Genomic DNA, 24,896 nt, shown 5'->3' with positions numbered 1-24,896 from the left:
CTAGTCCAACACTCTAACCACTATACCATGCTGGCTCCCATGCATTTTGTATGTTATTTTCACTAATATATGCATTTCTATGCACATTTCCCCTCTAGTCTATGCATTTTTGTACACATTGCTTGGCTGGAGAACTGCATTGCAAAATTCAGAGAACTGTGACTTTTGAAGGATGGTTGTGTTTCAGTTTGCATACTGTTGCAGAAAGTGTGCATTTTTGTGATGAGAGAATTTTTTGGTTACTCATCACTGATATGGAGCACAATCACCTCTTTTTGTGGTCTGTGGCAGCCATTTTGCGCTGGCACCCCTGGCTTCCCATTATGCTTGCAACTGCTATCCAGAACACCTATGTGCTGTTGTGGACTTTGGGCTCTCGAATTTCAGCGGCGCCATGTGTGATGCTAAAATTTGGCAAAACAACCCCCCACCTACCCACGTCTTGCACTCTACTCTTCATCATCGTTGCAGCACACGAAGGGGCACCCAGTGCGGCCGAATTAGTCATGCTACTCTAAAGCCACCTCCGCTTACGTGATGCCACCTCTATCTCTTCCTTCAAATCTTTCACCAAACCCTTCCTTTTCCATAAAGGCTTTGACCACAGAGATGGGGGGCCCTGATGGCCCCAGAAGTTGCTGGGCTACAACTTCCAGATTCCTGCATTGCAGGGGGTTGGACTAGATGACCCTCGGGATCCCTTCAAATTCTACAATCCTATGATCTCTGACCATTGGCTATCCTGCCTGGGGCTGATGGGAGTCCAGCAGCAGCAGACTGGTGACCCCTGCTCTATTCAGTACACCACACTCACTGGTGGAGGAAGAGGAGTGCGGGGGGAGCGCACTGCCCCCGGCAGCACGTTCCCGGTGGGCTGCCATTGCGGCTGCCCCTCCGCCCGTGCTGGGCACCACACCCCCGCAGGCAGCATGCCACACCCCCAGGACGCGCATCACACCCCCAGGACGTGCGCCAGCCTCGCCCCCATCTGCTCTCCGCCCCCTGGTGCTGGAGCATGAAGCTCTGCCACTGACCACACTGGATCCAGGGGTTATCCAATGACGCTGAAAGGTGGGAGGTTCAAGACAGGCCAGAGAGAGTGCATCTCCATGCAGCCCACGTTGTTGCCCAATGGAATTCACCGCCACAATTCACCGCCACAAGCAACTTGGATGGCTTTTAAAAGGGAGATGAGACACATTCATGGAGAATCAGGTTATCAGTGACTATGGTACTAGTCACAATGGCTATATTCTCTCTCCCCACTCTGAATACCAAATGTTGGGAATCGCAAGCTGGGAGAGTGTTGTTTTGCATATCTCCTACCTGTGGGCTTCCCATAGGCATCTAGTTGGCCGCTGTGAGAACAGGAAGCTCAACTAGATGAGCCTTTGAGGGTTACCCAGCCAGCTAGTGAGGGCTAGGATCCTGCTAACTCCACGGCTGTCTCCCCACCCCCATCATCTCTGTGGGAGGAGGTCTCTCCTAAGTATAATGATTTCTAGCAGGAGTAGAGAGACTTTTTCAGCTGGAGGGCCACATTAACCTCTGGACAACCTTCCAAGGGCCACATGCCAGCAGTGGGCGGAGCCGGTGGCAAAAGTAAATGGAGCAATGAATGCGAATGATTCAAGAATAGTTTCTGCACACACACATCCCTCTCCATCCCCCATCCAGGGAAGTCAGAGACATCAGTTCAAGGGCAAATTCCAGACCAGCTGAAAAACACTCAAGCAGGCTACAAAGAAGTGCTGGTGAGGTGGTGGGTGTCTGGGAAGAGTTCCAAGGGCCAGATAGAGAAACCTGGAGGGCCACATCACATCCAGCCCCTGGGCTTGAGGTTTCCCACCCCTGATTTACTGCCACAAGACCTGTCGGCTGCCCTACATTGTCTTTGCCATTTAATAACATGGAGAGATGAGGACAGTAAACCTTTTACGGCCTGAGGGATTTATAGCTCAGACGTAAACTGTGCCATTCCAGAAGGTCACGGGAAAGTTTCTTTCTTCAATCATTCAGCCACCATGCTAGAATTAATTTTGCTGCAAGGGGCGAGCCTTTTGCATGGAAAGCAGCAGGAGCACATGCTGGAGGAGAAAAGGCCCTTCAGAACATGCCAGAACTTGAGAATGGGACAACCAGCCAAATGCATGACATGCCGTCACGTGTTAGCAATGCACTGCAATTGGAGAGAAAACCATTTCCAGCTTTGTTTATATATAGTATTGCTGGAGCGGCTCACTTCTGGCTGACTCCAACTCCCATCAGCCCCAGCCAGCAGAGACAGTGTTCAGGGATGGTGGGAATGGTTGTGCAGTAATGTCTGGAGGGCTAAGGCTAGCATCCCCTGTGGTCATTTGTGTTGCAAGTTTCCCAACCCTTGGGAAGAGTCCTGGCTCATTGGTAGAGCATCTGCTCTGCACGCAGAAAGCCCCAGGTTCAATCTCCGGGTCGGGCTGCTCCCTGTTTGTACAGCATGAAGGTCAGGGCTGGAGTCAGACTCAGGTCAGCACAAAAGACGCAGTGCTCTGTGGTCAGTGAAGTTAACTCTTTATTCAAGGAAACGACATACAACTCAGCAACACTTCCCAGTAGGTCTTGCCCTTATGGAGCAGTTGCCAGGACTGGAGGTCACTGCCTTCCACCCTTTCTAAGGTTTCTCCTCTGCTGGATGTTTCTCAAGCAGTCTCAAACAGCGCCTGAACACCTCTGGCCTTTGTTCTGCTCTCCTCATTATTCTGCGCATTCTTGGAGACAAAGCAGGAAGAGAGCTTGTTGCAGCAGGAGAGGGAGACTCCCTGGATTTTTCAGCAGTCCCTTGACCTCCCCCCTCTTCTGCTTCAGCCTCAGAGTCTGAACTGCTACCTGTCATCAGCTCTACCTGCTCACTAGACCCTGTTGCCCTTTCTGCATCTAGCTCCTCCTCCCAATCTCCTCCCTCTGACCTCTCCTCAGTGTCCCACCACCAATCCCCAGGGCCTGAGCCTTCCTCCTCTGGGGTTTCCCTTAGGGGATCCCCAGCCAGTTCCTCCCCCCTCCCCCCCCCCCCGCTCGTCTTTGTCCCTGACAAGAATCAACACTAAGCTAGGCGGACCTGCAGCTCTAGGTGGGGAAAACTGAAAGCAGGGATGTGGGGTTTTTTTTTAAGTCACAGGTTTAAAAATGTCTAAATAAAATAAAATTTAAATCACTCTGAAAAAAATTGAAGCGCTCCAAATCTTTTGCCCATGCACGTGCATAGAAAATAGATCTAGCTGAAAGCCAAGGCGTGGAGATCTGAAATGATTGCTGCAATGCACCCCTAATTTTTATTCTTGCACAATTATAAGATTATTGTGTGATCTTAGAGGGTTGTATATCCTTGGAAAGGGGCTGTGAGGGGGGAGGGTGACTGTGAATATCATGAAGGGACCCTGCACTCTTGAATTTGTCAGTATACAACAACACACACACACACACACACACACACTGCTTTCCAGGTGATCTGGGTAAAGGCTCCAGTAGAATTAACTGGAGCCTTGAAAAGCAGCCAGAGCAAATAGAATAATACCAAGGAATTGCCACCCACCTACTTGGATGTTAAGTACCCTTGAAGCTTAAGAGGAGAAAAGATTAGGAGCATCTCCATGGGGTTCCAATGTGCTATGTCCTGCCTTGGCACCAACCATTAATCCAGCTTAATGTGTTCCCAGTCTCCAGGGTGTCGAAAAAGCTGTATGTGGGTCAGGGGCTGTTATTCCATAGATTGCAAGGAGTCTTCAGCCAAAACCTGAGAATCATAGGGCAAAGTGTTAGCAGGTAGCCTTCTGCACAGGGCCCCTGATTTCCTGGCATTTCTTTTCTTTTTTTAAAGAACCTACAGCACCATCCTAACCATGCCTAGTCACAAGTAGGGGGACAGGCTCAGTGGTAAAGGCCATGTTTTGCATGTAGAAGGTCCCGGGTTCAATCCCCAGCATCTCCAGGTAGGGCTAAGAAAGACTCCCATGGGCCAATGGTCTGATTCAGTATAGGGCAGCTCCCTGCCTATATGCTAGGCCACCTCCAGGACTGAGGATTAGTGCCCTTGATGCTATCAGAAGTCACACATGATCCTGCTTTAAATATTACTTGTGCCTGCAAAGGTTTTTGGGTAGTCACCCTGCTTCATTTCCAGTCTGTGAATTTCCTGCAACTTTGTGGTGAAATCCTGTAAATTTGTGGGACAACAAATGTTCTGGTTTATTTTCATCTCACTTTTCTTGCGTTACAGCCCCTCTGGGCAGCAGAACTGTGGGAAAGCATGGCAGAACAAACTAAAGCAGAATAAATCCACTGCTAATGCAGTGTTATTGGGTCAACATCATGTTGCAAAAACCTTTCAGAGGGCCCTGAAGTTCTAGTGAACCCACTGGGGCTTACACCCAGGTGAATGAGGTTAGGACCTCAGTTATTTGCTCTGAAAGTTGGCCTAAGTTTGATTCCATACATCTTCTCTCTCTCTTTGGCGATCACTCGTAGCTGAGTAAGATTGTCTTCCATAAACACGGTTTTAACAATGAGTCCGTAAGTGACTGTGGAGGCCAATTCTGGACCCACACATCCTTCCACAGTGGGGACATTGGTTTCCAGGCTGGAGTTGATCACAGTGTGGATTTGCCAAGCATGCCTTCCTCTTAGCACGTTTGTCCCTTGCATCCTAAGTATGAGTGTCTTCAAAGCCCATGACACCTTTGGTAAAGGCTGTTCTCCAACTGGAGCTCTCACAGGCCAGTGTTTCCCAGTTGTCAGTGTTTATACTACATTTTTTAAGATTTGCTTTGAGACAGTCTTTAAACCTCTTTTGTTGACCACCAGCATTACGCTTTCCATTTTAAAGTTGGGAATAGAGTAGTTGCTTTGGAAGACGATCATCAGACATCCACACAGCATGACCAGTCCAACGAAGTTGATGTTGAAGAATCATTGCTTCAACACTGGTGATCTTTGCTTCTTCCAGTACACTGATTTTCGTTCACATGTCTACCCAAGTGATGTGTAAAAAAATTCAGACACAGTTGGTGGAATCTTTCGAGGAGTTGGAGATGGCATTTATAAATGGTCCATGTTTCACAAGCATATACCGTAGTAAGGTTGGTAGTACAATAGCTTTGTAAAAAAGCATTTTGGTTTCCCTGCGAATGTCCCGGTCCTCAAACACTCTGCACTTTAATCGGGAGAAAGCCGCACGTGCAGAGCTCAGGCGATGCTGGATTTCACATAATGTGGTGTAGTGGTTAGAGTATTGGACGATGACCTGGGAGACCAGGGTTCAAACCCCCACTCTGCTGTGAAGCTCACTGGGTCACTGTGGGCCAGTCACTGCCTCTCAGCCTAACCTACCTCATGGGGTTGTTGGGAGAACAATCTATGCAACTTTGAGCTTCCCTGAAAGAAAAGGAGGGATACAAATGTAGTAATAGATGCACATTTTATGCAGAATCATGGTGGGTTGTTGTGGGGTTTTTTAGCACTAGGAACACCTCTGCTAGGGCAGCCAATTGCAAAGGTTGAGAAAGTGTCTCCTCTCCAATCCTTTTCCAAGCATTAATTTATTCTTTTTAAAAAGAATCCCATTGGGGATGGGAATCAAAGGCTGCATATACACCATACAGTTAAATCACATCTCCCCCTGAGAAATGTAGTTTACGTTCACAGAGCTTCAATTACCAGCACCCTTCACAAACTAGAAACTTTTCAGGATTATTATTTTTCTTTTGGAGGGTGGGGTGAAGATGTGCTTTAAAAGTAGTGTGTATACAGCCAATCCCTTTTCTCAGTTCATACAATGGCCAGGCATCTGCTCAGCATCCTTGAACACCAGATGAGTTGCCCTGATGAGTTCATGGTGTGCTGGCACAGAGATGCTTAGCAAGAGGAACCACAGGAAGCGAGGCATCTCAGCAGCCAGGCACACAGGGGTCCCTCCAGCTCCTCCCTCCAGCATTTAATTCCTTGAAGAAAGGAGCCCTAGAGTACACATGGCACCTGAGGGCCCATGAAAACTCTTGCGGGCGTAAGGCTGCCCATGGATGAGAGCAGATGTCGTTTGGCTGACTCTGAAAGGGACACATCAGTGGTCAACCTTGAAAGGCTGTTGTGTGAATGAGGTAAAGGCAGCAGTAATAATGCACTTGTGAAGAAGTCCTGGAAGACTTAGTTCTGAGTTGAACATACATAGGGTTCTGATGAAACTTTGCAAAAAGATAGTGACCCAAAGGAGGGTAAACTCATCACTTCAATTGTCCTTCCAATGCTCCCCGCCTCTTGATTGTTCCCCCTTTCCCAAGTCCCCAACCCACAGTTCTCAAGGGCATGGGTCTCCCTCCTCCTTTTTCTTGTTTTTGCTGCTTTCATTGCTTTATGCCACAGATGACACAACCTCACTGGGTACACCTTATGGATGGAAGGCAAAAAAGGGGGGAAATAACCCAGAAGAATCTCTTTCCAGAACTGCATTGATGTGGTTCCTAACTTCTTTCTCTGGTTACTACTTAGGGATTATAAGAATTCAGAGAGAGAGAGAGAAAGAGAAAGAAGTGTCTCTAAAGCTCTATGGTTTGTTTCATGAATGAGGAACAAGGGGCTGAATCTGGCCCACCTGGCCTCTTGACTGGGCTCTCAGACCTCTTCCCAGGCCACACACCCTTGCCCCACACTGGCTCTGCTTGGCCCCGCAAGTGTTTTTGCCTGGCTTGTATGAGACCCTGAACTCTCATTAACGCCTCTTGCTTGTCTAAATGGAAGGCAGGGTTGAGGGTGTGTAGAAACCAGTTGACTATACAAAGTTAAAATTTACCTTTCGTTTTCCCACCCACTTTTGCTGCTGGTCCCACTCACAACTGCAAGCACCCCTCAGAAAGTTGCCTAGCTGGAAACGTGGCTCTCGAGTAGAAAAGGATTCCCTATTCTTGATAAAAATCATCCTATGCATTCCTACTTGGAAGTGAGTCCTATCGAATTCAACCAAACGTGTGGAACCTAAAAGACTAACAAACGAAAAGGTAAATTTCTTCATCTTCCAGGTGCCACAAGGTGCATTGTTGTTTTTGCTGCAAGAGACTATCATAGCTTTGGAAAAGTTTCCATTGAATTCATTGGTATTTACTCCCAGGTTGTATAAATGTGTAAATAAACCATATACAGTATCATAAAGACACCAGTCTGCGCTGTCCCTCATTCCAAAGAAAACACAAACTCTGGAGCCCCCTGGAATCTTCCACCACTCAGAGATCAGGGTGGCTTGCAACACTTAAACAGAGTGGCACCTTCAAACAAATGTTGGCAATGCCATTGCATATTTTGTCTTAGCAACAGTATCCAAAATGCAAATGCATAATTAACACACACACACACACACATACAAAACAGTACAATCAAAAGAGGAGATATTTTACTTCTTCCTTGTTTACTGCTATTATAGCAAACCTTTAAAAAAAATCCAATAAAAACAAAGCACTTTGTTTAAAAGAGAGGGAGAACCCATATATAGCACAGAGCCAAGCAATTTTGTTAAGGCAAATTATATTTCTTCTTGTTCCTTTGAAAGCTGAAATATAGATTATGTTTTCTCATGACTAGAACTCAACACTTCTGGATATTTCGATTCAACGTGTGATTTTGACTGGCATTGGATTGAGTTGATCTCAGACTTGGGGAACAAAATGTACTTAAAAAAAAACTTGCTAATAGCACAAGCCTATGCTTGTTTATCCCAAAGGAAGTCCCACTGTGTCGTGGGGCTTTCTCCCAGGTAAATTAAGTGTGCATAGGATTGCTGCCTAAAGCTAAGGTCCTATGCACACTGATTTAGGAATAAGTCCTCTTGAATTCAGAGGAAGTTACTTTTGAATAAACATGCTTAGGTTTGTGCTGTAAGGTTGCGACCGTTTGCAAACTTGCTTGGGAGTACAACCCACTGAACTCAGTAGAACATGCTCAATATAGGACAGTAAAGACTGCAATTGTATTCACCCTTAATTGGGAGTAACAGTGCAATTGTACAGATGGAACCGAAGTCCCCCTGATTTCACTAGAGCTTACTCCCCATAAAAGTTTGCTTAGAATCGCTGCCTATATCTACTTTGCTGCTTAGGATTTTGTGCTGCTAATGGAAAGGTTGCAAGTTTGATCCCTGTATGGGACAGCTGCATATTCCTGCACTGCAGGGGATTGGACTAGATGATCCTCAGGGTTCCTTCCAACTCTACAATTCTACTTTCCTAAGAGTAAGCCCCACTGAACACATTGGGACTTACTTCTGAGCAGATGATTATAGAATTGCACTGCAAGTCCCATTGAACACAATGATATTTACTTCCGAGTAAGTGTGCATGTGATCAGACTGTGCCTAACTAACTGCATGCACTGCTCCTGGGAACACTTCCGTCCGGGAGTTGGAAGGTCGAGTGCGGATTCACTAAAAATGCATATTTCTCCCCTATGCTGCAACTGCAGGCTTCCCAGAGCAACAACAGATCTGCCAAAATATTGAGACTGGAACATGTCAACATGCTCTATTGTCAAGAAAGTCGCAGAGGCAATGTATTATGGAGCCCAGTACCCATGTAGCATTTGTTAAAAGCAAAAGATAAGCAATAATAATAATAATAATTTCTTTTTTAAAAAACAACAACCCAATAATGTAAAAAGGAGAGATCCATGTATGAAGGAGATGTTTCACTGGATGGAATGAAAAATCAATGTCCACTTTGGGAGGCAGGAAGGGACTCTGAAGGTGCAGAAGACGAAGGAGGTTGGTCCTCCCACTTGGCCTCCGTTCATCTCCCGGTGTTGATTTTGAAGATACATTGTGCTTTTCCCCCCTCCCTCCCCTTCTGGATGCAGGCAGGTGGCTGTGAGAGGCACAGTGCATTTCCCCCACCCCCATTACTCTGCCTGCGCATCGTAATTGGCACCCCCAGCTTTCTTCAGCTCGCTCTTGATATAATCCTCATCCAGCTCCTTGTGGTCACTGATCACAAACTCTTTGGCAAAATTCTGCAAGAGACAAAAGCAAAGCATGAGGCTCATCGAGGGAGGCGGTGCAAGCGATTCAGTCAGTGATAGGAATCGTTCTGTGCCTGAGATTAGGGTAAGGGTCCCCACCCCTATCCTTAACTCAGTGGCAAGGAATGTGCATTGCATGCAAAAGGTCCCAGGTCCAATCCCTGCCATCTCCAGATAGAGCTAGGAGTGTCCCTTGCCTGAAACCCTGGAGAGCTGCTGCCAGTCAGTGTAGACCAGAGATCGGCAAGGTTTACCTTGCCTGGGCCGGTTCACTCCCACAGAGATTGCTCCGTGGGCCAGATCGCATATGCGCAGACACGATTTCCGGCACCGCGGAAGCAAGTCCCCGCTCCACTAGTTTAGGGCAGCACGTGGGGACTCGCTGAGCAGGCGGCTCGGTTCGGGGGCAGCCGAATGTGGGCCATTTAAACGACCCCCATGGGCCGCAGGTTGCCAACCCCTGGTGTAGACCATACTAAGCCAGAGGGACCAATGGTCTGATCTGGTATAAGGCAGCTTCCTATTTTCCTATGGTGTTGCTGGACTGCAACTCTGATATTGGGATGAAAAATGCCCTTCCCTTGCCGATGTGGCCTGATGAGTTCCTGGATCCAGTTAAATCCGTATCCTAGTATTTATTATTTATTTTCTTATAAATAAACTGCTCAGCTTTTTTTTTTAAAAAAATCTCATAAGCAGTTGTACAATATGTTGTTTTTCAGTGCCTGATTAAAACATTGTTTCATCTCCTGCCACTTTTCCTCATCTGGACCTCCAACCACCACAATGTCCTCACAGGACTTGTGACACTTGTCTACACTGACTAGCAGTGACTCTCCAGGGTTTCAGACAGGGATGTCTCCCTGCCCTACCTGGGGATGCCAGGGATTGAACCTGGGACCTTCTGCACACAAAGCAGATGCTCTACCACTGAGCTATGGCCCTTGCCTCTTTCTGACCTTGCTGCATGTAATGTAGTTTCTTGCCTACAAGCCCTGCCAGAGACGTCTGGTTGACTAGCATGTGGGACTACTTGGGACACTTGATTGGATCCAGCAGGGCTCCGTACTCATGCTCATTGGAGCATCAGAAGCTACAAGGACACCAGGCAGGATGGTCATGTCAGTTTCCCTGGACCATCGCTCACATATTCTGGTGAAATCCTTCCCCTCTGTTTGATGCACAGACGTTGTTTCTAGCTCCTCTTAAATTCCAGGCATGAGACACGCATTCTGAGGACAAGAGCCTCTCAGCTCGCCTCTCTGCCCCCACCTCTCTGTCCTCCCATCCTGACCTCGGCTGTGCCCCAGGAATGAATTGCCGCCTTTGTGTTTGTTCCAGAGCGTATGGGCACCACAAACAAGCATGGCCATTTATTTTAGGCCAGGAGGCCGGGACGCAGCAACAACCTGAATCGCTTCACAAAGACAACTGCAGCAGCAGGCAAAGTCTGTGTAATGAAGTGGAGAAGCCGACAGCAAATGTTCCGTCCGAAGTTCTCATTTGATCCATTGACTGCTGCAATGAATCAGAATTGCTAAGGGACCCCGTGGTTCCTTAATCTTGAGGTCTTGTTTTAGAACATGTTTAAGAACATGTGCAAATGCCACATTCTGAATGAGAAAGGGGTCTGTCCTGTGTATACAAGCACAGCTTCGCTGGACTTCCTCTGTTTCCTGCATTCCGTTGAAACAACAGCTATGTAAAACAAGCTCTGGTGGCATTACCAGTAGCAAAAGTGGGTGGCATCAAATGTGTAGAAACCTGTGGCTTTTGCATGGCTGGAATATCGTCTGCTGGCCAGATGATCGCTGCTGCACCCCATCGCTGCGCCTACTTTTCTTCTGCCCTCATCCACCACTGACATGCACCTCCTGGAAGGTTGCCCTTTGGGCTAAAAGAGGTTCCCCCGTTCCTTCTCTAGGCAGATTTCCATTGGGGGGGTATGCTTTGACTATTCCAAATAAATAAATACAAGTTCTTGGGCACTCTGCAGCTTTTTGGCTGAAGTTGCTGAAGGGCCCTTAAGATATCGCATTATGTTTTTACCGCTGGTCCCATAAGTAGTTGAGTGGAAAATGGAGACAGGGCCTTGTCAGTGGTGATGCCCTGGCTGTGGAATGTTCTTTACAGGGACCCTCAACCAGCACTGACTCTTGAGAACTTTTCAGCACTAACTGGAGAATAGGAGCATAGGAAGCTGCCTGATACAGAGACAGACTTCATCTAGTTCAGTACTGACAGACAGTAGCTCTCCAGGGTTTCAGATGGGAAGAGGGTTTCTGCCAGCCCTACTGGGAGATGCTGAGTACCGAAACTGGGACCTTTTGCATGAAAAGCAGGTGCTCTAACCACTCAGCTACAGCCCTTCCCCTTACAGTCATACCTCTTGTTACGTCAGTCTCCGGTTGCGTTTTTTCAGGATACGAACGTGGCAAACCCGGAAGTGTATACTTCTGGGTTTCCCAGTGTGTGCATGCACTGAAGCACTCTCTCACGCCATGCTCATGCGCAGAAGTGGCACTCTAGTTGCAGACTTTTCAGGGTGCGAACAGCACTCTGGAAAGGATAGAGTCCGTAACTAGAGGTACCACTGTCAGGGCAGTCTCAAGCAGGTCGGGTGCCCTGGCGCTGAGGCACGGAGATCGCTCCGGCGCCCTTGCCCTCGCAGTGCGCAGCACGGCTTCCGCGTGGCGCCCTGCCTGCCGGCCCGGTGCCCTAGCACCCAGCGCCACCGGGACTATACCTAGAGCCGGCCCTGACCACTGTACTGTACATGTTTATTGCTCCAGACTTTTAACAGATACTATGGTGGTTTCTTGTTTTATTGCTACAGTTTGCTGTTTTGCAACTGGTTTCACTTTAGTCATATTGTTGCTTTATTGTTACACTTGATTTTACTTTCTTTTAAATGATTGGGGTATTTAATGCCTCTGTTGTTTTTTTGGGGAAATATATATATATATATTAAGTTTCTTTACCTCCCTTCACAAGGGTCGTTTACAAACATATACTGTTAATTCCAAAACATTGGAAGCTTTGGCTGAAAGTTGCCCCTGATGTGTTTAAAAGAAATAATGACCAGTTGTCTTGTGCTTATTAGCAACTGCAGCTGATTCTGTGGGTGGATGAACTCCCATCAGGAAAGGATTAGGCACACACACCACTGTTTTCCTGTTTCCGTCCAACGTCAAACAGGAGGCCGTTCCTATATCCTAGTTAACTATTAAAAGCTGCTCGCTTGTTAATTAGTTTGGACTGAAAGCACAGCCCTCGGAGCCTGCACACAGTCAGATAAAATTATCTGGGGTGTTTCCAGTCTTCTCAAATCAAAAGGGCATGACTCAGTGGTAAAGAAAGAGGGAGGCCTGGTTACCTTGCAATTTACTCAGAGACACATCAAGGTTAATATGTAGGTCATGCATGAGGATGTTCATGCAAATGTACCCCCTTACACATATGTAAATACAGGCTGCTGTGAAAGGCACACGAGTAGGGATACTACTACTACTACTACTCTTTTTATTTTTATTATTTGTTAAATTTATATACCACCCCCTTCATCCAAGGCTCACAGGGTGTTTTACAGTATAGAAACACAACAATATAATGAGTAATATTAGTAATAGTTAAACTTGCCTGTACTACTTCTTTAACCAAAGTCTTGTCCGTCCCAGTTTTGGCTCTCTGCAAACCACTAACACTCTCACCGATCCATGTGATCAGGGCAAACTTGACTCTCTTGCTCATGGCATCGCCAGTGGTGAATCGGACGAAGCCAAACAACCGAATGTCATCTGGATGGGGAGGAAAAAAACGAAAGAAAGGTTACAAAGCTGGTGGAGTAAAATAAGACTAGCTGAAGAATGTGTAACCAAACAGCTTGCAAACGCAACGAGCCTGGACCCAGGATACCTTAAGGCAGGGATGGGGTGGGGGACCTGTGGCCCTCCAGATGTCAGACTCCAACTTCCATCAGCCCCAGCCAACATAGCCAACAGCCTGGGATGATGGGAGCTGGAGTCCAACAGGCCACAGATTCCCCATCCCTTCCTTAAGGATTGCCTATTGCTCTATGAATCTATCAAAGTGCTAAGTTCCTCTTTGGGGGATCTGTTTTGTGGCTCTGACACCATCTGAATACAGTACATGATGTCAGGGCCGTCTTTGCCCAGGGGGGAAAGGGGTGCAGGGCACCCAGGCACCAAATTCAGGGGGGGCAGGTGCCCAAAGCTGAAACCACCTAAGCTCTTAACTATCTACCTGTTATGAAAGAATAAATAATTTTGATCAAGCTAGAAAAACAAAATACATATATACCTGGGTATTCCCGAAATGTATACCTACCGTTTCACTAAAGGACTTTTGACTTTGTACGCTCATTTACCAAAGACACGCAGGCGCCATGCCAGCGGCGGCACTTGTCATTCACAATGACGTGTTTAAATTTCATCACTTACAGTTCAAATTCATTTAGAGAAACCTTCTTAAACTCACTCTAAATTCCTAATGGAAGCCTCTCCCCCCCCCACCTGCCCCCCCACCCTGTACTAGCCTCCTCCCCACCAGCCCTTAAAGGAGTTTAATTCACTCTTCCACAGTTGGCTGGCATTTCTGCAATGCTTGCAACAAAATGCAAGCAACTTCCCTTTGAAGGAGGAAACGCCACTGTCATCATGCAAAAGAAAAAGAAAAAAAGCAGGCGGGGTGTGGGGAGGTAAGCCACTTTCCTTGCCCTGTAGCTGAAAATACATTGCTGAGGTTCAAAATAAACAAAAAATGGGAAGTCTCACAGATAATGCCAGGATGAATGGACCCAAAGCAGGCTACCTTCCCACAGCAGTTTACAGTATTCACTTTTCAAGATGTTTACCTACAGTAACTCTGAATTTCCTCATTCTCTTTGAGATTCCAGAGAACATAATGGGGACATCTAGCAACATAGCGAAATATAGCATGAGTTTAGCACTCATTTATGTGTTCTTTGCACACAGATTTTATCTGGGAACAAACAGCACAGAAATGAGCATTAAACTAGCACGATATGCTACTGTGTTTCTGGAATTTGGGGGAGCTCAAATTAGGGAAACATTGTGAAAATGGGGGGGGGACTTGCTGTGTGACTGCAGCCATAGAAGACACTCCTCACCGATTCCTTTTAGAAGTGTTTTTTTATAATAATAATAATCACACAACAAACCTGCAAGGTGGGTTAGGTGTTGGTTGTGCTTTAAATGTTTGGGGTGTGTGGATCAGCCCCAAGAATCATCAACAAAAGGCTCTTTTGCTACTAATGAGCAGGCGTTGTTCACATCCACACACTCCTCACAGAGCTACAATTCACTTAACAAACTATAGTTCCCGTGATTCTTTCAAGGAAGCCATGCACTTTAAATGTATGGTGGTGATGTGACCAGGAGACTTACAGGGCAATGTGTCTTTGCTCAGAAGTAAGTCGCCCAATGAGGCTTACTTAGTCCCTAGCAGATGTATTGAGGATTGCAGACTAGTGACATCTAAGCACTCTTTGGGGCACCAATGGGGCTGCTTTGCACATGAGCGAGTAACCATGCAATTCACGCCTAAAATACACACAACTTAATCAGCTCTTCCAAAGTTCATCGCTCACTTATCAGTAGGTGGCATTTTCCCCACCACCACCAAACTGGTTTCCTGATTGGGCAGGTCAATTCTCAACCACCCAGAATCATGATTTATTCCAATAAGATGTAGCCAATGTGGTGCCCTCTGGACTACAGTTCCCATAATCCCTGAACACTGGTTATGCTGCCTGGTACAAGTTGGAGCCCAATATCTGGAGGACATCAGATGGGCTACCCCTGTTCTAGTGCAAGGACAGAGAAAAACATATAGTGCCGTCTTAAGGTGGTTTACTTGGAAGTAAGTGCCACTATGTTAAATGGGGCTTACTGCCAAGCAAGAGTAGCTAAGATTGCCGGCCTGGTGATTTACAGAAGATCAGGCAAGCATTTCTCACTCTAAAAGGTTAACAAAAGCAATAACTAGTACAGTACTAATAGATCAAACTGCTAAAAGAAAGGTTGGAGGAAAACCAGGAGTGGACTTTTTGTGTGAAAGGACTGAGAGGTGGTTCAGAAGTATATCGATGGTTCATTGTAAGTGTATGCACCTCCCATCCACACCAGCCTCTATTTTACACTGGTTCTGGTTGGTGGAGGGTGGGTCCTAGTAAAAACATAAAATAGCTGCCCACCTCCGATATGGTATCATCCTGTACCATTGCTTGGAAGGGCTGTAGTCATTTTTACAGGCATACATTTATATTGTTGCAGCCTGCCCTGGGACCTTGTAGTCAAAGGCAAGTTAAGAAATCTTACAAAGAAATCAATGTTTTAAATAAAGCATGTGCGTGCGTGCCTTTACGTTTGCGTGTTCGTGAAAACAACAACATGTCTGAGAAGAAGGCCTTGCAATTAGAGATTTTGCATTTTACGAAGAATCAAAACCCAATTCCAGATGGCCACTGGGGAAGCAGAGGAACAAGTGAAATGGCATCTGCCTGACAGCCTAGGGAGGTGCATTTTGCAAAGGCAGAGAGAAAAGGAGGGGGTGGAGGTGGGAAATGATTTGCAGGCAGACAGGAACAGCCTGTCAATGAGAAACGCAACCACAATCACTGCCATAAGGAGGGTTCATCTTGCTGCTTCTTCTTCTTCCTTCTTTCTTTCTTACAGGCTTACCCTTTAAAGTAAACATGAAAAAGAGAGGCTGGCAGTAAAAGCAGAAGTTGGAGGAAGATTAGTAAACCATTAACCCTTGCATATTTTCCTCCTGCCAAGAGCTTTCCGCTGCAAACCTTAGGAGTGGGAGAGGATCCTCATCAAGCCACACAGCCAAAGATTTTAGCTAGTCATTTCGGAGTGATTGAGGTCTGCTGGACTTCTTGAGCCAGCATCAAGGGCACCGCTAAGCCCTTAGAAGACCAGAGGGCACAGGACCATGGCACGAATTTGCATACAATTTGCACAGGTTCTTTTATACATACAGACACTAAGTTTAGCCCTGTAAGCAAAGCTTTTTCTAAAATCAAAAAAGAGAGAGAAGTGTGAGGAGTTCCAGGGCCCATGTGCCATACCCTAGCAATATCCCTGACCTTCTGCTGAACTGGCCTACTTGGCTGGCAGCAGCTGAATATCCCCTAAATGATTTGGCCCATCTGTGACATAACTGATAGACCAGCACCTCTCCCAGTACTTGCCAGTCCACCAGTTCAGTTCTGTGGAGGGAGCCCTCTTTGTGGTCACAGCCCTGGGCAGTGCCCAAGGGCGGTGGCCCAAGTAAAGGCTTTCTTGGTTGTGGCATCCTCTTTGTGGCAATGTATTGCTGGAGGTGCAGCTCTTCACCCAGGGCTTTGGGTCACTGTGCTGGTGTGGCAGAAATCATAGAATTGTAGACATGGGAGGTACCATGAGGATCATCTAGTCCAACCCCCTACAATGCAGGAAATCTGCAGCTGTCCCTTATGGAGATCAAACCTGCAACCTTGCCATTATCAGCATCATTCTCTAACTAACTGAGCTATCCAGAACCTAAGAAAGTCAAAAAGACCGCTGACTGATTGAAGGGTCTATGAAGTGGAAATTATCTTGGTGGTGTTTTTTTTTGGGGGGGGGGTTACTCTTAGTTTGGCTGGTTTTAGTTGTGTGTCTTATCTATTTTATATTATTATTTGTGAATCACTTCACTTTTCTTTGTTGAAGAGCAGTACAGAAATGAAATAATTAACAAACAAACTTCTGTATGGGAAGCTTCTTCCAATGTCCCATCTAGTTAAAACACTTAGTTCCCATTGAACTCAATGGGACAAGTTATGAACATAAAGTAAGAGCCCTGCTGGATCAGGCCAATGGTCCACCTAGTTCAGCACTCTGTTCTCACAGTAGCCAACCGGATGCCCCTGTGGGAAGCCCATGACTAGGACCTAAGTGCCTATCACTCTCTCCCATCCACGCTTCCGAGTATATATTGATAGAGCAGGCACTACACAGTAATCATGACTAATGGCCATTGATAGCCTTATCCCCCAGGAGGTTGTCCAACTTCCCTTTAAAGCCATCCAATTCGGTGGCCATCACAACATCCAATAGGAGCAAATGCCATAATTTAACTATGCACTGTATGAAGAAGTATTTTCTTTTGTCTGTCTCGAATCTTCCAACATTCAGCTTAGTTGAATGTCTCTAAGTCCTAGTATTTCCTGCCAACCTAGCAGTTCGAAAGCACGTCAAAATGCAAGTAGATAAATAGGAACCACTACAGTGGGAAGGTAAACGGCGTTTCCATGTGCTGCTCTGGTTTGCCAGAAGCGGCTTTGTCATGCTGGCCACATGACCTGGAAGCTATACGCCGGCTCCCTCGGCCAATAATGCGAGATGAGCGCGCAACCCCAGAGTCGGTCACGACTGGACCTAATGGTCAGGGGTCCCTTTACCTTACCTAAGTCCTAGTATTAAGTAATACATGACTGAGTGCTTGCTGAAATCAATGAGTTGACTTAAGGTCAACTAAGTTAGTCTGGATCCAAGGCAATAGAGTCTCACTCCCAGGTAGGTGAGGGAAGGTGTGGCAGGATAACTTAAAAAAAAAGTATGATTTTTTCCCAATCATTTGAAAAGCTTTTAATCAAATGAGCCTTGCAGTCAGGCCAACCTCCCACTCAAACATAGAGCCATAACTATCTGCTATAGCTCAGTAAAGTTGGCGAGAAAACATGCCTTCTATAGATGTCAAGTGGTGGATAATCCCTGTCCTTTCTTTTCTCCTCTTTTTTCAAATGTGCCCTATAAAATCAGATCTTTTCCCACTTAGTGACCTCATTTTTAACCTCAATTATAAATACATTAAAGTGTTATTTTTACAAAAAGTGGATGATGGAAAGGCACTGAAGGTTATCGCAGGCATTTCTGAAATGCACCCTTCCCTAGTTTCAAAGTGGATTGATGGCTCACGGATGCCGTTGTTAATGCGGCCTCTGGAGGGATGCCATCCCTCATGGACCAAAGGGAGCAGGCTCAAAAGCCTTGAATTAAATCCTTAGTTAAGGCTCAAAGAGCCCACAGAGAGCCATCCAGGCCCTGCAAGAGAAGTTCTTGAAACAGGATGGGGTTGATTGCACATTAGCTTCAAACACATTCTAGCCATTTCCTTTATTTTTAGGGGGAGGAGGGGGAAGGAACCCATCTGAAAGCCACCGAAAGACAGATGCTGTGCATCTGAGAGGCATGGATGTAACATGCTCTGGGAAGGAGAATGTAGGAGCCATCTTCAAATATCTAAAGGGCTGTCACATGGAGCAAGCTTGTTTTCTGCTGCTCCAGAGGGTAGGACCTGAACCAATGGATTCAAAGTACTGTACAAGAAAGGAAATTCTAACTAAGGATTAGAAAGCTGGCAGGAAGAGCTGTTTGACAGTGGACTGGGCTACCCATCTGTCAGGGACTCTTCAGCTGTGCTTCCTGCATTGTGGGGGTTGGAATAGATGTCCCTTAGGGTCCCGTCCAACTCTACGAGCCTATGATTTTTCATTGTAGTACATTGTAGTACATGTAGTACATTAAGTATACCTAATGGCCTGACCCAGGAGTGCCTAACTTTCAGTTTGGGGGCCTACTTTGACCACCACCCCAATTCCACCCAAAGAAAAAAACAGTAAAGTAGGTGCAGGACAGTATCCAATGATTTTTGGCTGTGCCATGGGGAACTTCCCCAATCTCTCCTCCTGCATGGTTGAGTGTGTGTTGAAACTACCCTCCTGCACCATGGCAAAATTGGCATCTGTTACTCTACCCACTTTGCCACTTGCCCCACCCACCACCAGCATGTGGCCCATAGCAGGTTACCTAGATCGAATGATAGCCATGTTCAAATATATAAAAGGATGTCATATTGAGGAGGGAGAAAGGTTGTTTTCTGCTGCTCCAGAGAAGCGGACACGGAGCAATGGATTCAAACTACAAGAAAGAAGATTCCACCTAAACATTAGGAAGAACTTCCTGACAGTAAGAGCTGTTCAGCAGTGGAATTTGCTACCAAGGAGTGTGGTGGAGTCTCCTTCCTTGGAGGTCTTTAAGCAGAGGCTTGACAGGCATATGTCAAGAATGCTTTGATGGTGTTTCCTGCTTGGCAGGGGGTTGGACTGGATGGCCCTTGTGGTCTCTTCCAACTCTATGATTCTATGAATGTGGCCTTGGAATAAAAACATTTCCTCACAGCAAACACACAGCAAGGCAACTTCTCCTTGAGAAGGTTGTGCTGTTTGTCTCTGTTCATGTGAACTGATGCCCCATAAGAAGGGGGTGACACCCCCTCCAAAGGTTATTGGCTGGGGAAGGGAGGGGGTAACCCAACCGCCTGCCTGAATAAACAGATGCATACGAAGCCGTTCCCTAAAAGATTCATACAAAGTCATTCATTCTCTGACAAAGCCACACACATCTTTTCTGCTTTCCTGCTGAGCCATTCTGCTTCTGCTTTGGTATTCTAAATCTAAACACAAGCAGGAACCACTGACTGCCTCCCAGATGGAAAAAAACCCAAAAAACACAGAGCCAAACACAATGCAAATAAACAGAGGAAGTTAATAAGGAAATTGTTCAGGCTCAAGATGCAATACTTGGAGGTTGGGATAATTTTGTGGGCAAGTTTACTTCATGGTGCAAGTGTTCCCCCCTTCTGCAAGCAATATGAAGTTCTGTGCAGACTTTGGAAAAGAGAACACTGGAGAGTGAACATTTCTTTTGCAATAATGGGTGGTATTCCAACTAAGTTTTCACCCAGAGTGGACCCATTGAAACTGATGGACCTCAGGTCACTTCCAGACAACCTGTTTATTGAATATGCATTCTGATTTGTGTGTAGGGAAGTTAGACAATGTTGCATTCCACACTTTCCAGTCCAAAAAAAGGAAGCAGGTTTTTTGTGCAACACCACCCAAATCACCTGTGTGATTGACTATCCCACCTGAAAAAAGTCACAATCTGGAAGTGCCCTACATTAAGTCTCATGCCCATGAATTCCTGCCCATGGGCCTTAGGTTGCTGACCCCTGCTGTAGAAGGAAGCACACAGTTGAGCCATGCGGCTCCCAAGACCACATTAGCTCTGTTGCCCAACCTGCAAATCCAAATCAGTTTCCTCCCAGCCAAATCAAAGATGCTGTGACTCAGTGATCCTTACCGTACATGTGTGTGACTCAAACCAAACAGCTCATTCCTCCTTGCAGATTGATGTGACTGATACAAAATCCCTATTCTGGTGTTCACAAATGTTCTGGCTCCACCCGCGTTGTCCTTCACAAGTTGGGAGGGCGGCTGCAGTGGAGAAGCCTCCTGCCACTCATGGTGTCTCCCTGCACATTTTTGAACCCCCGTCTTCTATAAAATGAGTAGGGGGGAGCCTCCGCAAGTACAGGCTGTTCCCTGCTTCAGCTCGCTGCCCTCCAAGTTGTGTAGGATGACTGGAACAGCAGGTGGGGAGCAGAGCTAGCAAGCACACACCTGCTCTCTCCCCAGCACTCTGAGCCACACATGAACACTTGCATAGGGCTCTAGATAAGGAATCCTCTGGACTGTCTGTTCCAATTTCACTTTCCTCTGCAAAGCAAGACATTATTCTTTCTTTCCATTTTAGAGGTCCTGGTCCAATGTGTCTTGGTATCTAGCCAATATTACATGGCTGAATGTGCTCAGGGGCTGAATGTGCCCCACTAGCCCTCTTTCCCTGATCCTCAGAAATGCCCCCAGGCCACACCCGTCATGGCCCCCCATTGGCTTCTGCATGGTGGAATGTGTCATTGAACTCTGATTATGTCTCTTGCTTCCTTGGATGGAAGAGAAGGAGGGGTGTGTTGCATGTGCCTAGAAACCAGCCTACTGTACAATTTTCATTGGTTGATGTGCTCACATTTGCCTCTGGCCCCGCCCACCCCTGGCATGTTGCCCTTAGAAGGTTGCCCAGAAGGCTGTGAGGCTGCATTTATATATAAAAAGCCCCCTGGAAGCAGGTGGCCCAAAAGTTCATAGAAGTGCAGTTGACACGCTCTCTAAGACTGCGTCCAGCTGTATTTTAAGACACAAGTCTTTTGATCTGAAATGCATACAAAGCAACTTGTCTGAATCACTTCCCCAAGATCTTGTGGGCCCAACATTCCAGCTACCTGTAAATGGTATCTGAAGGACTGCCTTCTCTTCTATATACTCTAGGTACCCTGGAGTAATTAAATAAACCAAATTAATAACACTAATATTAATACAGGTACATCTGCTGAAGAGCAGGGACAGGGCCTTTTCCATATGGTGCTCTGGTCATGCAATAGCTGCCCAGAAATATTCATTTAGCATTGACCAATCTATCTTTTATATGCCAACTCAAAATTGACAAAGGGCTCGTCTACACTTCCGCTTGTCCCAGCGCTTTCCTCCAGGAAAACCTGCTCTTTACTGCTGAATTGGAGGAAACCTCAATGGGGTTTTCAGCGGATTGATGTTTGCTCAGATACAGCAGTAAAGAGCGGTTTTCCTGGAGAAAAGCAGTGGGACAAGCAGAAAACCTCTCAGGTTCTAGACACAGGACAAGAAGAAGTGCGGACAATCCGTTGGTTTCTTGAGCATCTTATAGATAATTGTGTTATCCTAACTGCTATCCCGTTGCTTCTGCCATTTCTTTTACTGGATGGTGTAGCTGGATAGATTTTAGGTTTTTTGTTTTTTTTATTAAATAAATGATATTATAAATATTTTATAAATAAGCTATTTTATTTCTTTTATAAACAGTTCCTTATTTCTTTTATAAATAGTTTCTTGTTTATTTTATAAATAGTTCAACCCTATGCATGTTTAATCAGAAGGAACTTCCATTGCACCTAGTGGGCTCTGCTCCTTAGCACTGCAGCAATATGCTGGTTTTATAAGCTTACATGGAGGCGTGGTAACAGGAAGTTGGGGTATAAATGTATGAAATTATTTTTATTTTTAAAAGTTGCAGTGTATTTAATTTTCAGAGCTTTCTCTTGCTCCAGAACCCACCACTACCACAAAATATTCACACAGAGCTCCATCATAGATGCACAAAGAGAGGGAATATGTGCTTAGGACTTCGATGGTGCTTTCAACAGAGGGAGCTGCTCTATAAGCACACAAGGGATGCAAGCAAGAAGGTATAACCTCCTGCAAAAAAAAAATACACGCCCAAACAAAAAAGCCCACCATTCACCAGCCTCTTGTAACAAAGCTTATTTCCTTCTCCTTCCCAACTTATCTTCCTTTTATAGGATATCTTCTTAGATTGTAAGCCTGAGTGTACCACTGTCTCTTTCTCTCTCTTTTTACTGGTTCATAAGATTCTGGGAGACTCGTGTGTGTGTGTGTGTGTGTGTGTGTGTGTGTGTGGATGATCAGGATTTTTTTTTTTAAAAAAAATCAAATCAATAAATAAAATGGGTGGATTGCTGAATTAATTAATAAAACAAACTTTGGATTCTGCATTGCCTTTCCATTCCCAAAAGATTGCTGGCTCTTAGATGAAAGTTTATAACTTTAAAAAGACCAAAAAGAGAGAGAGAGGAGGGGGTCCCCAATGGAAATAAGTCATGAAAGCTGCCACCATTAGTTTGAAGTTTGTGTGTGTGTGTGTGTTTAAAACAAAACTCCATCTGCTTTACAGTTTAATTGCATTATTAAGATGTTTCCCCCTACAAGAAAAAGATGTCCCTAGAAAACAGAACTCACCATTTACACTCCAGCAATGAAAAGAAGAACATTTCCTGAAGAGAGGGAGAAATTGTTCTTGGAGGGGGGAGGAATCCCCTCCCCAACTTAAGCCAAGGGTGAAACAAAAGAGGGATTAGCTGAATGAGATCATTCCACTGTGCTGCTTAGACATCCAGGGTGAGATCATGTAAAAAGCCAGACATTCAAACTATCCTGAAGGAATGAGACATTTGGGGGATGTAAAAACCATTTGCAATCCACAGCTCACCTCCCATTCAGCCTTTTGTATTCCTTTCCCCACCCCCAACCCCATGAGGTCATCTTCGGAAGAAAGTACATCTGCCCTCTTCTTACCTGTGCATTGCCTGGTAAACTCCTCATAATCGGCTCCATGGTGCCCTGGGACGATGGTGGATCCTTCGTACTTAAACGTCACCCTTGGAGAAGTGGGAGAGGAGAGAGCATCGTAAAATATGTGTTGGAGGTCTTTGCATTTTGATTCTATGAAACACCCCCCCCACACACACACATACACAATGGACCACACATTAGACACAGGGAGGGGGGATGAGTAATGTGATTCCCAACTTCCAATCTTCCCCATCAGTGTATAAGCGGCCTAATGCTAACCTCTGGGGCATTAATCATAACTGCATGCTTTTGGCCAGTGATTATATCCACCGGTCAAGGATATGGGCACATGGAGCGAGGCTGAAGTCCACGGGCATCTGCTTCAGTCTTTAAGCCAAGGGGTGTGGTACTGCTGGGTTTTTAAGCTTAGAGATCGCTCGCTCGCTCGCTCGCCCTCCCCCCCCCCCAGATACCTTTCTTTTGTCTCTCTGTTATATTTGCACTGGTCTTTAATCGTCATTATTATTTTCACCGAAGTCTAACGCTGCGCCTTACCAGTTGACATCCGTGCCGTCGTCCCTCACGAGATTGTACGCTTCTCTGCACGCCTCTTTGTCGATTTTCGTTGCCATTTCTGTTGAGGAAAAACTTCTTTATGAAGAGTGGGGCGGTGTCGGGGGTCTCCTCTCTCACGATTCCAGGGATGGTGGGCAAATGCAAAGATGGGATCCGGACGAATAATGATATATTTAAATTTAATAGTAATACCAATAATGTTCCCCCTCACCGATATAGGCTTAAGATACTTGAAAAGGACCCCAAGGAGACGACCCTCTCATTCAGAGCGGCTGCTCCGATCCGCTCCCAGGAGCCGCTTGGTAAAAGTCCAAAGGAAAGAGAAAGGAAAAGGTTTGCTGCTGATGTAGCCGGTTGCTGCTGCCGCTGCAGTTGCTCATGCGGTCCTGCTCGCACAGCCTCGCTGAAAATGATCAGTCAGAGCAGATCCTGCTTTTAACCCCTTTGCTGCCTGGCGGAGAAGAAAGGAAGAAAAAGGAAAGCTCAACCTACGTTTGGCGCGACTCTATTGGTCCCTTTCTCACAAGGAGGCGGGGGGGGGGTGCCCTTTGCCTCCCACCTTCTGCTCCTTTACGAAACACGCCCCCCCCCTGAAACCGAGTGGTCTTTTCCTTACCGCCTACTCCAGCCGACTGTGTCTTTTCTGTTCTGCAAAGCATTGCTGGGATTTCTGTGCGGTGATGCAATGGGTTGGGGTGTGTGTGTCTGTGTTGCAAAAGACGGAGGAAGTCTTTGAAACGCATGCATATATAATGTATGTGTGTATAAATATTCACCGACTTGGGATTTGTCTAAGTAGACCTGATGTGTTTATGGGGGGTCTATAAAATTATACCCACCGACTTGGGATTTGCCTAAGTAGACCCTGATGGTTCTTAGAGCTGTCCTTTGGATGTCGTGCAGAGGTTGCTATGGCAACTAACCAATCTCTGGCTGGAGCACAAAGTGTGACATGAGTTGGGGGAAGAGGATATGTGCTCTGGCGCAAGCTGGGGCAGTGGTGTCCCTTGACTGTACAGGAGCCTGTTAAGCCCAATCCTTAAACACATTCCCCCCCCCCATTTTTTTTCCATAATGAATTGAATGCTAGATCAGTTTTTTTGCACTGTTCACATAGGGGTTTTATCCATTCAACGAAGACCCGTTGAAAGTCATATCCCTGAGAGTAGTCAGTGAGTCTACTCTGAATAGCACC

General features: G+C 46.1%; 1 protein-coding gene and 1 non-coding gene across 3 annotated transcripts; both read right to left on the bottom strand.

Annotated features, from left to right (window-relative positions):
* Nucleotides 1–7,405: 7,405 nt before the first annotated feature.
* Nucleotides 7,406–24,431, bottom strand: COTL1 (coactosin like F-actin binding protein 1). Of its 2 annotated transcripts, XM_060276057.1 has the most exons (5): nucleotides 24,318–24,431; nucleotides 23,681–24,152; nucleotides 23,129–23,211; nucleotides 12,667–12,824; nucleotides 7,406–9,018 (listed from the first exon to the last, which is right to left on the bottom strand). In XM_060276057.1, exons 2-5 carry the CDS (start codon nucleotides 23,755–23,757, stop codon nucleotides 8,908–8,910), a joined length of 429 nt encoding a protein of 142 aa, XP_060132040.1. In that variant the 5' UTR covers nucleotides 23,758–24,152; nucleotides 24,318–24,431; the 3' UTR covers nucleotides 7,406–8,907. The 2 variants fall into 2 exon arrangements, with proteins under 2 accessions (XP_060132040.1, XP_060132039.1); XM_060276056.1 differs by lacking the exon at nucleotides 24,318–24,431 and having other exon boundaries at nucleotides 23,681–24,205.
* On the bottom strand, nucleotides 9,901–9,971 carry TRNAT-UGU (transfer RNA threonine (anticodon UGU)). Its single transcript has one exon. It is a non-coding gene; the product is annotated as a tRNA-Thr (tRNA).
* Nucleotides 24,432–24,896: the final 465 nt, after the last annotated feature.

The sequence above is a fragment of the Zootoca vivipara genome, chromosome 6, assembly GCF_963506605.1.
Source record: "Zootoca vivipara chromosome 6, rZooViv1.1, whole genome shotgun sequence".
NCBI lineage: Eukaryota > Metazoa > Chordata > Lepidosauria > Squamata > Lacertidae > Zootoca > Zootoca vivipara.
Note: the sequence above shows the minus strand (reverse complement) of the source record. Positions and strands in the feature narration are given on the sequence as shown.

Excerpts from the sequence above, each read along its gene's own strand:
- COTL1 (XM_060276057.1), bottom strand. The coding sequence starts at position 23,757 with ATGGCAACGAAAATCGACAAAGAGGCGTGCAGAGAAGCGTACAATCTC. Across the intron at positions 23,212-23,680 it reads GACGGCACGGATGTCAACTG|GGTGACGTTTAAGTACGAAG; the intron begins GTAAGGCGCAGC and ends CACTTCTCCAAG. Across the intron at positions 9,019-12,666 it reads TGGTTAAAGAAGTAGTACAG|AATTTTGCCAAAGAGTTTGT; the intron begins GCAAGTTTAACT and ends TGTCTCTTGCAG.